This window comes from Otolemur garnettii, unplaced genomic scaffold (assembly GCF_000181295.1).
Source record: "Otolemur garnettii isolate 467f Iridium unplaced genomic scaffold, OtoGar3 scaffold00224, whole genome shotgun sequence".
Classification (NCBI taxonomy): Eukaryota; Metazoa; Chordata; class Mammalia; order Primates; family Galagidae; genus Otolemur; species Otolemur garnettii.
Window position 1 is genome coordinate 632,549 of NW_003852619.1, and position 16,062 is coordinate 648,610.

Sequence of the window (16,062 nt, forward strand, 5' to 3'; positions counted from 1 at the left end):
GTGGCCAGGAAGACGATTCAGAGAGTGGCCAGGAAGACGATTCAGAGAGTAGCCAAGCAGATGAAACCGAGAGTGGTCAGGAAGAGAATCCAGGTAATGCCCAGGAAATGGCCCCCCTTGAGCTTAACAGGAGCCACAACCTAGAAGAAAGATCAAAGAGACCCCAGGAGTCTCCCCTTGAGGATAGCTGGCGCCATGGTGTAGGAGCAAGTCCAAAGAAGCAGATGCCTCAAGGGCAGAAGGCCGAACAAGCAAAAGGAACAAGAGGCTCAGAATCCCAGCAACAGGAGGAGCCTGTCCCAGCCTACAGTCCAATGAATTGGGGCTGTCCCCGGTGTAAAGCTGTGAATTTTTCATGGCGCAAAATCTGCTATAAATGCAAGAAAGTCTGTGCGCCGTTTGAGAGTGGAGGCAGTGACCCAGGACACACTCACTCATTTTAGGAAGGTAAGTAAGACTGGAAACACCCCAAAGAGAAACCAATTTCCTAAGACTCCCTTTTGATCAAAAAGTAACTTAGTTATTTCACAGAAAATTTGGACCAAAATTATCATAGAGAAAATTAAGCAATCCATTATCCTATTTCTCAAATTAACAACTTTTTATGATTGTATGTATTTACTTTTTTATTCATTTACTTGAACAAAGAGGGACTACTTTTAAGTATCACAATCACTCTTTAGGGGATTTCTAATTGCTTTTCAGTTTTGCAGGTGGTGGATTCCGGATGGCTGATGCTGATCGATCGACACCCTGGAGAAGCTGAAGTCATGAAGCCTCTTCTTGAGTCTCTTTTGTTTTCTTTTTCTTTTTTTATTTTAATTTTTTATTTTTTTCCATAGAAATTAAAAAAATTATTTTTTAAATTCAATCCTATACATTAATGCATTTATGGCGTATAATGTGCTGGTTTTATACACAATTTGGAATGCTTACATCAAACTTGTTAACATAACTTTTACCTCCCTTAATTATTGTGTTAAGACATTTATTAACCTCATTTTCCTAAAAATGCCATGTATTTGGCTGGGAGCAGTCATATTATTTTAGAGTTGTAAGCTGTGTTAAATTTTAGGAATACATTTTTCATTGACAATGCTGCTCTTCTTTGGAAACTACTGCAGTATTCATGTTTGCTTTCTGTAAGTTTTCTAGGTCAGGTTTTGTTTTTGTGTCTTGGCCCCACCAAAACTTGCTGGTTGCTGAAGAAGTTGAACTTGTCCCACTAGAAGATCTCCCAGAGGACCTGCACTCAGCAAGACCCCTACCAGCTGAAGCCAAGAATTGGAAGAGGAAGTCAGGGAAGAAAAGATGCTTTGGGACTCCTTAGGGCAGTGGTTCTCAACCTGTGGGTTGTGACCCCTTTAAGGGTCCAACGACCCTTTCACAGGGGTTGCCTAAGACCATGGGAAAACACATCATGATTCATAACAGTAGCAAACTACAGTTATGAAGTAGCAACGAAAATAATTTTATGGTTGGGGGTCACCACAACATGAAGAACAGTATTAAAGGATCTCGACATTAGGAAGGTTGAGAACCACTGCCTTAGGAGAAAAGGGGAGAGTAAAATAGTTTTGTTAAGATTGAATTTTTCATTAAGACAAAGAATTAACTTGGAAGAGTTTGGGGGATTGTAATGTTTAATGTTATAGGTGATAGCAACTTTGATAATTTCATATAATTCATTAGATAAGTATTGTAATTAGATAAATATTCATGTAATTCATTAGGTAAATATTATATGTGTTAGGAGATAGACTTATATGTTATCTGGTGCACACACAATTCTTTTTGGTGAGGTTTTTTCCTTCTTTTTTTCTCTTCATTGAATTTGAAATCTCAAAGGGAGTTACTAGAAAATATGCTTCCCAAACTTGTATTTTTAAAACAGACATAGTTGTAAGAATTGCACTTTTAGTATTAGACACAATTGCATTTAATTGTGAATACCCCTAGTATACGGAATTTTATTTAATTTTTTGTTTTTTATTTTATTTTTTTAAACATAGTCATTCATATTTATTTATTAATAATGTGCATGTATATGTGCATTATTATGTATTAGCTTCAAACATATACATGTTCGTTTAGCTTAAAACATGTACGTATGTATACTTTTATTTACTAACCTTTTATTTTATTTTTGTTAAATAATAGCTATACACATTAATGCATTTATGGGATACAATGTGCTGATTTTATATACAATTTAGAATGCTTATATCAAACTGGTTAATGTAACCTTCACCTCACTTAATTGTTATACTCTATACTTAATAGATTTGACATGTACCCTTGCAAAATGCCCCATAGATGTGGTCTCCCTGATTACCTTCCCTCCAGCCAACCTCCCCTATTTTTTTCTTTTTTCTTTCTAGTGAGTTTGGTTAGAAAACAGGAGAGAACATAATTTGGGATACAGATTAGATCAGAGGTATCCTCTTTGCCTTGCGTGTGTTGTGGCCTTGGGTAATTCAGTTAAGTAACATCCAGATCCATTTTTACATTTGTGGGGAGGCAACAGGAGAGAGATTTTTTTGAAAGGTATTAGGTAACCAAACTGCTCATCTCATTCATCCTAGGTGAGATAATGAGCGGTAGCAAAGTTCAGGAAAGCACCCTCATATAGTACAGGCAAGGTTGTTCCGATGTTCTGCTGATTTCCTCCCTTGAAAGGGATAGCTATTTTCTGGGTTCCCACCAGCCTGCCTGGAAGACCTCTGGGGTGCCTTGAGAAGAGACAACACTTGAAGGAGTGTTAGAAACATGCTCCAGGCCTCAGCCTTGGGTTTCCCCTATCCCACATCCCTTTCTAGTCAACAGTTGAGGGAACAAAATGGATTCCAAGGATAGATATCTGGCCCACTGAGGTATGAATAGTGTTTCTCTTGGGAGGGTTAAATGGGTTAAAAATAGAATTGGATGGAGTTAGAACTCTGGAGGATGCCTCAGATCCCTTCTTTTTCTCATGGTATGTTCTCTGCAGGCTCCACTTCCCCAAAGCAGCTGGTGCAAGGCAAAGAGGGAGCCAGAGTGGAGCCCAGGGGTGGGAAGTTAGATCCACCACCAGTCTGAGTTAAACTTGTCCTTGAGTTCTCCCAGGAAATCCCACCCAGTTCACCAAGCTCAATCTTTGTCAGGGGCTTTCTGTTCCAAACTTAAAATAAACAGTGTGCACTTTACTGCTGTGTCTTCTGTGTATTGTGTAACTTGGGGCAGGTTTGCTTAGGACAGCAACCTAAATCTGTATCTCCCTCCATCCCACTAAGATGAAGGAATAGTCCATCTCTTTCACTGTTGGTAGGTCACTCCTTGTCTGATGAATTACCCAAGAATTAAGGGCACCTTTGTGGGGGCCTTCAATCCATGGCGACTGTTGCTTCTACCCTCACTAAGTCTGTGTGGTGGTCCCTTGAGAGTGGGTACATCTTCTGCTCCAGGGCCGGTGGGACATGAGGGGTGAGGAAAGGCGGGATGTTTCTCCCTAGGCTAGGAGCCCTAATGCCTGGGGTCCAGCTTCCCTCTGTGTATAAAGAAGCCATTTCCCTGAGACCCTCTCTCCTTGAGGTCCCCTGATGTCCCATGAGCAGAAATTTCCCTCCTGCGTTTCTGCCTTCCAAGGCACTGTACCCTCCCACATTGTATATAATACTATCAAGGTCCTTAGGGATTCTGGAAAGCAGCCAGGCTCTGGACTGTCTTCTCAGAAGACAAATGTTCCATGAGGTGGAGGGGAATGGAGGCCAGCCACTTGCTTGGTGTAGGGTCAGAAATAAAAGTGGCCCTGCCCGCTAGCATTTTCACTTCCCTCAGAGTCATGATTTCTGGCAGAGCCTTGATTACTTAGGAAGGGAGCCCTGGAGAGGAAGGGCTCCATCAAGGGTATCAAACCCAAAGCTAGTTTTCTGGATTAGGGGCTGGGTTTGTGATCTATGTGCTGATAGCCCCTTGGAACTTTGGGAAGATGGGGCATAGATGATACTTGGGAATTTTCCAGCCTAATCCCTTTTCATATACTGGCAGGTAATTCTAGATTTTACTATCGTTGCTGCTTTTATGGCTGCAAAATGAACTCTGCTGTTTATTGCATGCTTTTTATCTTTTTGAGAAAGTCTCACTTTGTCACCCTTGGTAGAGGGCCATGGCATCATAGCTCACAGCAACCTCAAATTCTTGGGCTCAAGTGATCCTCTTGCCTCAGCCTCCCAAGTAGCTGGGACTACAGACACCTGGCACAACGCCTGGCTATTTTTAGAGATGGGGTCTTGCTCTGGCTCAGGCTGTTCTCTAACTCCTGACCTCAGGCAATGCACATGCCTCAGCCTCCCAGAGTGCTGGGATTACAGGTGTGAGCCACTGTGCTCAGCCTGTTGGCATGCTTTTAGGCCTTTATGAAAACAGACTCACCCTGCGAATAGCTTTTGTATGTTTTGATATGATTATACAGTCTTTCAGGGATAATCTTTCTCAAAATAACTTGAATCATTGAGGCTACCAAATCACTACCTTCTACTGGATGGGGTACATGCATGAAAAGTCAGCAGGTTTCTGTGGCATGAACCTGGGCATTGAAGCCAGAGAAACCAGTGTTCAGATAATTCCTATATTACTAGCTGCATGAGCTCAAGCAAGTTACTGAACTCTGAACCCCAGCAAATGTTAATTCCCTTTCCCTCCCCTCAGGGTGCTGCTATGGATGTTGTGCGAATGAGTGTAAGGGATTAGTAATAATAGCAAAAGCTACCATTGAGTACTTACGATGTGCCAAGTACTCTAAACACCTTACTTCTTTTTGTGACTTTAAGGTACAATAGGCACTCATACTTTTTTCAGTGGCTACTTTTGCTCCTGTTTTTCCAGATGTGATAATACCCACATTTGGGAATCAATGAAATCTAACTTTAAAATGAAATTTTACTGGTTCCAACATTTGTACAATAACAATGCCCTAACCTTTTACTTGTACTAAATAATATATTATAAAAATATAGTACTTGCATGTTAACAGGGTTCATCTTTTTTTTTTTTTTTGCAGTTTTTAGCTGGGGCTGGGTTTGAACCTGCCACCTCCGGTATATGGGGCCAGTGCCCTACTCCTTTGAGCCACAGGTGCTGCCCAGGGTTCATCATTTTAAAGCCTAATGAAATAAGTGACTTGTGAAAGAGAGACTTTGAGGCATAGTGGCAGTCTGGTGATCATGGTGCTGCTCTTTTAGAATCACAAGTTTCAGGGTTTGTGACCCCTAGGCTACCAATGAGTATGGCCATTTATTATCTTAGCCACCAAAACTGAAAAAAAAAAAAAAAGCCAGTAATTTAGCCAGTGGGACTGACTTGTGTTTGATTCAACAGACTAGCTTTAGGAAAATTTATACCTGGGTTTCATACTAAGGTAAAACGTATCTTGACTGTTTATCTAACGTCTTTCTGAATTACTCAGTTTTTGTTTTACATGGATAAGGTGCTAGCTGTAAAAGTCCAACATACAGCACGTATATAAATTTTTCTGTGAGGAAGGAGGGAAAAAGGAGCCTTTGAAAATTTTAGGCTCACATTGTAAAGCAGAAAAGAGAATTATGTTTCTTAAATCCTTGTGCTGGGCAGTGCCTGTAGCTCTGTGGGTAGGGCATTGGCCACATACATTGAGGCTGGCGGGTTCGAACCCAGCCTGGGCCAGCTAAAATCAACAATGACAACTGCAACAAAAAAATAGCCAGGTGATGTGGTGGGAGCCTGTAATCCCAGCTACTTGGGAGGCTGAGGCAAGAGAATCACTTAAGCCCAAGAGTTTGAGGTTGCTGTGAGCTATGATACCACAGCACTCTACCAAGGGCAACATAGTGAGACCCTGTCTCAAAAAAACCTCAAAATGTTTGTGCTAAAATCTATGACATGGTGGTAAAGAAGTACATAATTTACTTATGTGCTTTATAAAGTCTTCAATGCCCAAAGGTAGTGGCTTCTTATGTGGTAGAGGCACTAAATAGCACTCTTGAGTGGTTTCCTAGTTTCTGGCACATGATATATGAGTATATCCACTGGCACTAGACCTCATAGACATTTAAGATACTAAACAGCCCCACCCTGTGACCTTATGAGGTTGCTGTTGAACAGATTTTCTTGTTGACTATACTGTTTATTTTTTGGCATTTAAGCAAAGTGTTCAGAAACACAGTGAAATAGGCATAGGAAGTATTGCTGCACTGGATGTCAATAACCCCAGGAGACCTAGTAGAATTCTTTAATTATAGCCCCCTTTTTGGTTCACTGTTGGACGCATTCTCTTCAATGGACCTAAGAATTACTCTACTCAGTAGGTCATATTCTGGCCCATCTCACCTAACTTCTCTAGGGCATAAAGTAATTATGGAGAAGTACCATATCATCCTGAGTGTCAATTTTAGAGGTAAGCAATGCTACTAGGAATCTCTTGCTTCTTTTGTAAGGTGACCAGATTTTGACATTGGTAAAGTGGGACACCATGGGGGGGGGGGCTGACAACAATGCAAACTTTGATAAGCAGTTCTAAATCAGTTCTCAACAATTATTTGTTATTATTAAAGTTTAACATTATAAAATTAACAAAAATAATATAAAATGCATATTCTGGTGAAATAGCCACATGGCAGCCAAAAACCCTATATTCCCTTCCTGTTCTCTCGTGTTCCCTAGCTTGTCATGCATTCTTTCCAAAAATCGGGGCTTTTTTAAAACACCACAGGACACAGGACAAATTGTTAAAAATCGGGTCTTTCCCACCAAAAGCTGGACGTCTGGTCACCTTACTCTGTGGGGGGGGGGCTACTTGTTTGTTCCAGACAGTTTGGCTCCTTCTGAGCTAATTGCCCTTGCCTAGAAGCAAGGGAGAGAGCCAATCTCCTTCTGATACCTTGCCCAGGAGGGGAGTAGGGAGTTTACATTAGCCTTTTCATTTCCAAATGAAGTTACATTAACCTCTTCATTCCTAAATGGAGTTACATTAACTTTTTCAGCAGCCAAAAACTGTATATTCCCTTCCCATTCTCCTGCTGTTCCCTAGCTTGTCATGCATTCTTTCCAAAAATTGGGACTTTTAAAAAATGCCACGGGATGCGGGACAAATTGTTAAAAATCGGGACTGTCCCACCAAAAGCGGGACATCTGATCACCTTATTCTTTTGTTACTTTACAGATAAATAAACAGCATGCATTCAGAACAGAGTTGTTATTGCTTCTCAGCCTTTTGGCTAAGATCAAGTGCAGAACAGAATTGTGAGTTGAGCGTCTTGTCCTACTCTGTGGAAGTGATTGTTATTATCCTCAATGACCTCCTATACTATTAGAAGAAATAAGGTAAATGTTTGTCAAACTGTACTCAGCCTTTTCTCTTGCCTCAGCTTCCCAGTAGCTGGGACTACAGGTGCCTGTCACAATGCCTGGCTATTTTTTTATTGCAGTTTGGCTGGAGCCGGGTTCGAACCCGCCACCCTCCGTATATGGGGCCAGTGCCCTACTCACAGAGCCATAGGCGCTGCCCTGTACTCAGCCTTTTCATTGATTGTTCCATTGTATTTTTGGCCTGTAAATGTCAATTTTTGAAAGATTCTCTCTATATAGCAAACCATATCAATTAATAAATAATTATTTGTTCATTTAAAATTAAGAAATCCTATGTAACTACAAAGTTCCTTCATACTAAGTTGATAGAATTCAAATTAAAGGCAGTCACTTACCATTACTGTTAAGGATTTTTGTGAGTATTCAATGAATTCTATTATTATTGCCATTATTATTATTACATGCAGCCTAATCACTGGCAAATGGACCATTTTATTAGGCTCTTTGTAATACAACCCCTCAGGATCAATCAATACTACCTTCTTAAAATTCTATGAACTTTGGAAACACAGTTAGGAACAACCTCTGTAGAAAGCTAGTAGTTTTAATACATGTTAAATGCAAATAAATGCTAAAGGATTTTAGAGATGTCCAAGTTCAGTATGTACCATTTGAGGTTGTAAAGCTCCCATGATACCAACACAGTTTCAAATTGTACCTTCAGTCAATGAAAAAGTTGCTAGGAAAATTAGCTTTTTTAAAACTTCAAAATTATATTCAATATTACAGCTTCATTTCAAGCATTCTCTAGCTCTTTGTTTTTTATGTTTATATCTGCCATTTTAGGTTTTATTCTTTATTCTGTAGTACATTTACAGAAATAATTGCACACAAGGCAGAAACTTATGATTACTTTTGTGGTCGGCAGAATTCAACCATACCCCAGTGTTTATAAAATGATAACAAAGAGTTCTCTGAGGATTTTGTGAGTAAAAGTTTTAGATATAATCTCATTTATTTTTTGCTTGATATATATTTATTTTGATAATTTTGGTGAGCCATATAGGTTCCAGGAAAGAAAAAGATGGAGAAAGTATTGAAAATTTCAAACCTTCATCACTATAATTCCTGATAGTGTCTAGACAGTTTTGAAACTTCAGAACATTTATGACCTGCTTTGTAAAAGACTCACACTATTGAACTCCCTGGTGATCAATGATTCTAGCATTTTCATCATGAAATATTTATCACTGAGATGGGAGAGAAAAATAATGCCAATGTTGTATATGTAATTACTAAATGCATTTAGAAATCTACCATTAGCTGTTTTGTTTGCTGGGTGATAATATTTCATTTGTATTTACAGAGTTGCATAGGGACATGTTTATAGTACACACATTTATTACATTTTGGTGTTTGTGATGTATAGAACACAGTGGTCATAAGGTTTCTTTTTTTTTGTTTGTTTTTTTGAGACAGAGTCTCACTGTATCACCCCCATTAGAGTGCTGTGGCATCACAGCTCACAGCAACCTCAAACTCTTGGGTTTAAGCCAGGCGTCTTCAAACTACGGCCCATGGGCCAAATGCGACCCACCTAGGACATTTATCCAGCCTGCCGGGTGTTTTTGCCACTGCTGCCTGTCCTGCTTAGCAGCTGACTCGACGCGGGGCCTGCAGTCTGGCCCTCCAACGGTCTGAGGGACAGTGAACTGGCCCCCTGTTTAAAAAGTTTGAGGACCCCTAGCTTAAGGAATTCTCCTGCCTCAGCCTCCCAAGTAGCTGGGACTACAAGCACCCGTCACAAGGCTCGGCTATTTTTTTTGTTGTTGTTGGCAGTTGTCGCTGTTTCAGCTGGCCCAGGCTGGGTTCGAACCCACCAGCCTCAGTGTATGTGGCTGGCGCCATAACTACTATGCTACAGGTGCTGAGCCACATCAGAGGTTTCTTAAAAAATGATCAGGCAAAAATATATAGACAAAAGAACAGTATCTTGGGCTTTAATCTTTTCAATTAAGCTCCAGTGGTAGAATTTTATTATTGAGCTTTCAACAAATAGAACAGATATTTTAGATGAAAAACTGAAGCCTCATTTACAAAGAAGTAGTTTTTTTTGTTCTGATATCTTACCCTGAGAGCCCCCCTCCTAGGGTAAAGGGGGGAAGAAAGAAGATTCAGTCACAATCCAAAGGCAACTAGTTGATGGGGCCAAAAGAGCTCCATGATGATTTATTTGTTTGTCAGGTGCCAAGCTGTGGCATGCGAAGTGTTGTTTCTATAAACCAAAGTGAGGCAGACCACAAGGCAGACATTGGTAAATGGTGAATGTGAAAGAAGTCAATGTCAAAAATGATATACTCCTTGAGCCAAATTAGAGGCTATGTTCTCTGCAGAGGGTTCCCTCTATAAAAGGAAAGAGGAGAGAAGAAAAAGGGAGCTAATTAGGGGCCAGGTACTATATTAAAATTTGAGTATAATAAGAAAAATCTGATATCATCCCTGTCACAGGCCAGTAGGGGGAAAATCTTGAGTATCTGTTAGATTATAGGAACACTGCACATATGCCATCCCATTTATCCTCATAGAAAAAGGTCAAAACTGGTGTGGAATGGCCTCCATTTGGTCTAGAAAAGGGACAAAAGGAGAATTGGGCTAGAAGACTGTCTCTGGGTACCCATGTCTTTTCAGCATAGAAATACCCAGATCAGGGCGGTGCCCGTTGCTCAGTGGGTAGGGTGCCAACCACATACACACAGGCTGGCGGGTTCGAACCTGGCCTGGGCCTGCTAAACAACAATGACAACTGCAATGACGAAAATAGCCAGGCATTGTGGCAGGCACCTGTGGTCCCAGCTACTTGGGAGTCTGAGGCAGGAGAATCACTTAAGCCTAAGAGTTTGAGGTTGCTGTGAGCTGTGACACCACGGCACCTTACTTAGGGTGATATAGTGAGACTCTGTCTCAAAAAAAAAAAAAAGGAAATGCCTAGATCACTTTAAAAATGAAACAAAACAAACAAACTCCAAAGTACACACTGTTCTGTTACTTTATATGAATAAGCTGATGATCTAGATTCCAGACCTGCGAGTCTAGGAAACAGACCTTCACTCTGAAGATGCTTCAAAGATATAGTAGGCAAAGATGCCCAGGCTCCAACGGTGTATTTGATCTGATAAGGAATACAGCGAGAAATAAACACACTATGAGTCAGGGCATGGGGCCAGTTGACACTTGAAGTATAGGAAGAACATTCTAGAAGTCCAATTACTGTTGCTAGTAGGAGACTGAATTCTGGGCAGTCCAGGGCAGTGACCTTACAATTTTGGGAGGCAGAAGAGGATAGTGGGTGAAATGTACAGGCTCTGCAATCAGTGGCCTCTGTTAAAATCCTGGGCCTGACCTTGAACACTTGGGCCACCTTGAGTTGGCTTCTTTGTCGGTAAAATGGGGATAAAAGTATTTGCATTATAGGGCTGTTGATATAAAAAACTGAGATAATATATTCAACGTGCTGAGCAGGATGCGTGGAATGTAGTATACAGTTAACAAGTATTAGCTACTGCTATTATTCCAAGAATAAAATCTCAGAACCAGGCAGAATTTCAACTAGAAGTAGGGGGCTTCCTTTGAGTCATGAAGGAGGTAAAATTAGGACAAGTAAAGCAATTGTACATAGAAAACAGAAAGATAAAGAACTTGCCCTGTTGAATAGATTGTGCTGGTTTAGCATATAAACTGAGTTAGATGTGAGGCTTTTATGCCCCTAAAGCCCCATCCTTTCCCCCATCTCAGCTCTTATCAAGTAAATTGCGATTGTTTGCTAGTCTGTCTGCTTCACTAGACTATGAGCTTTTTTCTTTCTAAACTAACTACTGTAATGTCTGGCCTACTGTAGATGCTCATAAATGTTGGTTGAAATACTAAATATATTTAAAACAGGCTTAAATAAGCACAACAACTCTTTTCACTTACAAAAGGGCATTTAGAAAAATTAGCTTCCTAGGTAAATGCAGATCTTATCAAAAAGAGGTGCTCCTTTTAAAAAAAAACAGACATTAAAATTTTTTTTTCTTTTCTCATTTTTGTAAAGGAAGTGAATTTTAGTAAGTGCTAAGAGAATGTGTAAACTCACCGCAGGTGACAATATTATAACACTGCCACAGGAGAATTCACACCTATAGATGAGCTAGTGGAAGAACAAAGTTAGTTTTGAAAGGTTAGAGAAAAAGATTTTCAAATGTCAGATCCGCTCTATAAAACTGACCACCCTTGGCAGAATTCTTTTAATCTACCTCAGCTTGAGAATAGCTAGGGAATTTGAAATGAAGACAATTAGCACCTCAGACAGGGTGTCCAGATGCAAAATTCTGTCACCTCTTAGAGACCTTAGGAGGTGATAAGTTTATTTTTAAATTTTTAATATATATATATTATTTTTCATCACTATGGGTACATAATAGTTGTTTATCTTTATAGGATACATGTGATAATTTGAAACAGGCATACAAATGTGAATCAAATCAGGGTAATCCATCACCTCGGACATTTATCATTTCATTGTGTTAGGAACATTCCAATCTTATTCGTCTAGTTATTTTTAGTGTACTCTAAGGTGTTTATAGTCACTTTATTGTGCTATCAAATATTGCTCATCCTATTTAATTATCTAACTATATTTTTGCACCCACGAACTATCCTCACTTCATTTCTCCCCACCCCTACTACCTTGCCCAGCCTCTGGTAACTGTCATTCTGCTCTTTGAGGAGGTGACAAGTTTAGATAAGAAGACACTTTCAACCCTGGGTGACAGTTTTTCTAACTTTCAATGCTTTTATATTTGATTTAAATGACATCTATACTCTAACATGTTGAAGTTTTCTTGAAACAGTGACGTTCTCTTCCTTCATCTTGTGATTTTTCCTTCTGGGGTTATTTTAAAACAACAGGAACAAAAATTCCCCCCCCCTATTGAGTGCGACGTGAGAAAGCAGATCTTGCTTTTTACACATAAATGAGCTCAATCCATTTCCCATCTGTTTTTTTTCTAAAATGCATTTGGCTTTTGTTTATAGCACTGTAAAAAGTTAAAGCTAGAAGTGACCTTGTGGATCATCTTGTTCAACTTCATTTGACAGATGGAGAAAATGAGGCCCAGAGAGAGGAAGTGATTTGGTGGCAAAACATGATATATAGTTTGACTCTCATAATTACTGGACTAGTGGTCTTTGCAACTCATCTTGCCACTTCAAAGATGAGCTAGAGGCATGCAGAACCAATATATTTCTTTTTTGTGTGTGTGTGTGTGTGTGTGTATAAAAGACCATTTTGGTATTTTTCTTTTTTTTTTCTTGAAAGCATGAATTTCATTTATTCATTCAAACTCTTAACAAACATAGGTAGTGTGTACCACCTGCCATGCACTGAGAATATGACGACACGGGGGTGAAGAAAGGACCCGAATCCTGCCATCATAGATCTGACATTCTAGTGGAGGGAGATAATAAACAAGAAAATAATTCTCCTAAGTGGATTATACTTGTACTCGGGGGCCCATTCTCCTTAGCTCTTTCTCTATTGGCTCCTCCGTTATTTCCATTACTCTCTTCTTTAGTTTTTTCTCCTTTCTTCTCTTGTGTATATGGGAAGAAAGAGGAGAAAGAGCCATTTCAGTTCTTCTGTTCTCTATGCTTGAAGCTCAGTGTCAAGGTTTGAATTCGCTAAAATCAGCTTTAGTACTGGTATCGCGCTAGAGTGAAGATGTCAGTATTTTTCATCAACATTGCACCAGTGGGCTGGCTCGGCTGTCAGCTTGCTTGTGAGATGACAATGAGGTACTGGATGTGAGAGTTGTACTATTACCTTATAATTTATCTGTTCCTTTTTTCTAATGTGATTTTAGTTGTACTGAACCCTGTCGTACCTGGCTGCTTTGACAGGTGTGCTATTTTAGCAACACAGAACAAAACAGAGAGAGAAAAGAAGAATGCATGGTACGCTTGGGCTGTCAGATCCAGGCTGCTCTGTTCCTCAGCTTGTGGATGATTTGCTCAGAGTTGTTCAGAGACAAGAAAGGTTAGGTTTGGTTTTTACCTATGTGATACTGAATGTTCTCACAGTTTACCTCATTGGTGGGCTATTGCCCATGTGGCCTGATGTAAGGGGATCCCATTTGCCTCTCTGCTCCTTTCATATTTGAGCTTTTGTGATTAATTTCTCTGGGCTAGCCATTTGCTCAAAATACAGAGAGTTCAGGACAGACTAGGATCCTTCTCAAGGTGTTAATAATGGAGTTAGGCATTCATGTATCAGATTAATTTCTTTCCTCATCTAAAGCATGAAAAGGAGTGGGAGATGGAGTTGATCAAAAACATGTGAGCTAGGAAGATGATGACATAATCTTGCCTCCCTGCCCCCCAATCCATTCCCAAACATCAACTTGAGTGTTTTACAAATTTTTTTCTGGTGTTGAAAATGATTGTAGGAGGCTTACGTTTTCACTGTAGCTGCTAAGGCTGGTCACTCTTCAATCCAGAAAGAGAGGGGCTACCAGCTGCCACTGAAATCTTAGAGGATTGTTATTAACCCTAGTAGATAGAGAACAAATATCTGCCTTTGGTGCAAGGCAGCTCCGTGCATCCCATCCATTTGGAGGACATGTGAGGATTTAAATATTGTTCTCCCTATCGAGCTCTCAGCCTTGCCATATTCTCAGGGATCTAGGCACTGAAGCTGTGGAGGGCATACAACAAACAACATAGCTTCAGCTATTAAATTCCAATTTTAATTTACATAATCCAGAGGTACATGTATACGATTGCTCAGCTCCAGGCATTAAACAAAGTCTTACTATAGTGAGCATGAAGGAAGCTTTGGGGAAATGCTACCTACCTAGCACTTTTTGAAAAAGAAGCAGTGATTTGTTTCAGAGAAGGAAATGATGGTTGAAAGGTTTAAAAAAAATTAGTGACAGGTTTTTTTTTCAATGGCTGTTTAGCATCATTTGAAGAAAAACATTTGCCAGAAACAGCAGAGAATAAAACTTACAGCACAATTTTCAACATTTGCAAAATGATTTAAAATGGATATTATCACCAAAAATACCTAAGAGGGGCCCTGTACATCAAAGGGAACATAGAAATCCGTATAAAGATAGAGCACCAATTAAATGATTCATTCATCAAAGGCCCATTAAAGAGAGAAATCTGGGACATCTTTGGACATACGTTGTGATTTTTGTATCTCAACCAGCACTTTTATATCTTGGATGAGATGTATGTGGGGGGGTGGGGACAGTATTTGCTTAGGACCAAGATTGCTCAAGACATGAGGTTGGAGGAGGAGGGAGAAGAAAAACTTTCCTAGAATTTGTTGTTCACCTACTATCTCCGACTCTGGAGGAGCCTCGCGGCCACGTTCAGCAGCGATTGCACACTGACAGTATTGATAGTTTCAGTGTTCTCAGGGCTTTTGATCCTTTCATTTTGTCTCTATGTTTCTGCCCCACATGATGGGCCCAAATACTGACAGACTGCCTTACGACTTGCCTCTATCATCAACCCCTGTGGGGACTAGTTAAGCTAAGTCATCCCTGGTGGCCCCTGAGAAAACTGCAAGAACAGAAGCATTAGCAAGCATTCGTGTCTATGTGCAAGGGTCTGTGTTGGCACTACGGCCCAAATCTTGTGAGGTCCTCCTTCCAAGGCGTCTCCCCTCTCCGTATGAACCCTTGTGTTGGGGAGCAGGAGATCGAACCCTGTGGCAAGTTTAGTAGAATCAAGCTGCTAAATTGCTGAGCTGGTTTTAATTGAAGTGTGAACAGGAGGTTTTAAGGCAGGTAGACAACATCCTGTTGTTCGGGTGCTTCTTTCTATTTTGCACATCTGCGTGTATTGCGAGTCAGGTGGCTGCCTGGGGCCGGGCTGCTGCAGCTGTGTTGGTTCCCTGTTTCCATCCCCAGCCTCAGCCCGCCCAGGAGTCCGTCTGGCCATGGACGCGGTGACTGTGTATCATGGCAAAATCAGCAGGGAGACTGGGGAGAAGCTCCTGCTTGCCACGGGGCTGGATGGCAGCTATCTGCTGAGGGACAGCGAGAGCGTCCCAGGCGTGTACTGCCTGTGTGTCCTGTGAGTACGTCGCGGCCGGTCGCCCAGCTCCGCGCTGAACCTGGGCCTGCTGAGGGTGCGGGCAGTGGGTCCCGTGGCTTGGGCTGGGGCCAGAGCCACGATGGGCAGGGGCGTGGGGGGCAGGAGCTCACTGAGGCCTTGTCCATGGGCCACTCCACGGCCACAACTTTCCTCGGCTCCAGCCCAGGGCCATGGTGGACCACATTTTGGCCTACATCCCTCACTGGGGATTTCATTCCCCGGGCCTCCTGCTTTCCAGCAGGGCTTGGCCAGGGCCTATATTTGGCAGCTGCAGGGAATGCTGTCTAGGTTGGGGAAACACGACCTAGAATTGACCTTAGCTCCAAGAGAGACCCGAGCTCTGGACTTTTGTTTTGACCCCTACTAGAGGCCAGAAAGGTAGAGTCCTGGGATGGTGGATTGGCCAGACTTGACACTGTCAGCTCCTGAGAGAAGGAAAACCCTCTCTTTAAACAGGTTTGGAAGTGTCATCCCAAAGGAAGAACATCAAATTCAGTGAGAGGCGGCAGATTAAGAAACAAAGTCCATTACTTTAAGAATGCAACACCAGTTAGGTCAGGGTGCTGAGAGGTGGATGTGTGTGAGTGAAAACCTCTC

At 41.2% G+C, this 16,062-nt stretch overlaps 2 protein-coding genes across 3 annotated transcripts in view; both read left to right on the plus strand.

Moving 5' to 3' along the window:
- TEX13C (TEX13 family member C) overlaps positions 1-443 on the plus strand; it is a 2,427-nt gene extending 1,984 nt beyond the window's left edge. The window contains exon 2 of the mRNA XM_023508118.1: positions 13-443. Coding sequence (XP_023363886.1) covers positions 13-443 — 431 coding nt within the window. The remainder of the gene's footprint in view (positions 1-12) is intronic.
- Positions 444-15,227: 14,784 nt separating this feature from the next.
- The window catches only part of SH2D1A (SH2 domain containing 1A), a 26,155-nt gene continuing 25,320 nt past the window's right edge, over positions 15,228-16,062 (plus strand). The window contains exon 1 of one of the 2 annotated variants that reach the window (XM_012812798.1): positions 15,228-15,444. In XM_012812798.1, the coding sequence (XP_012668252.1) occupies positions 15,308-15,444 (137 nt within the window). In that variant the 5' untranslated portion in view covers positions 15,228-15,307. The remainder of the gene's footprint in view (positions 15,445-16,062) is intronic. The other variant, XM_003801897.2, reaches the window with a different exon arrangement.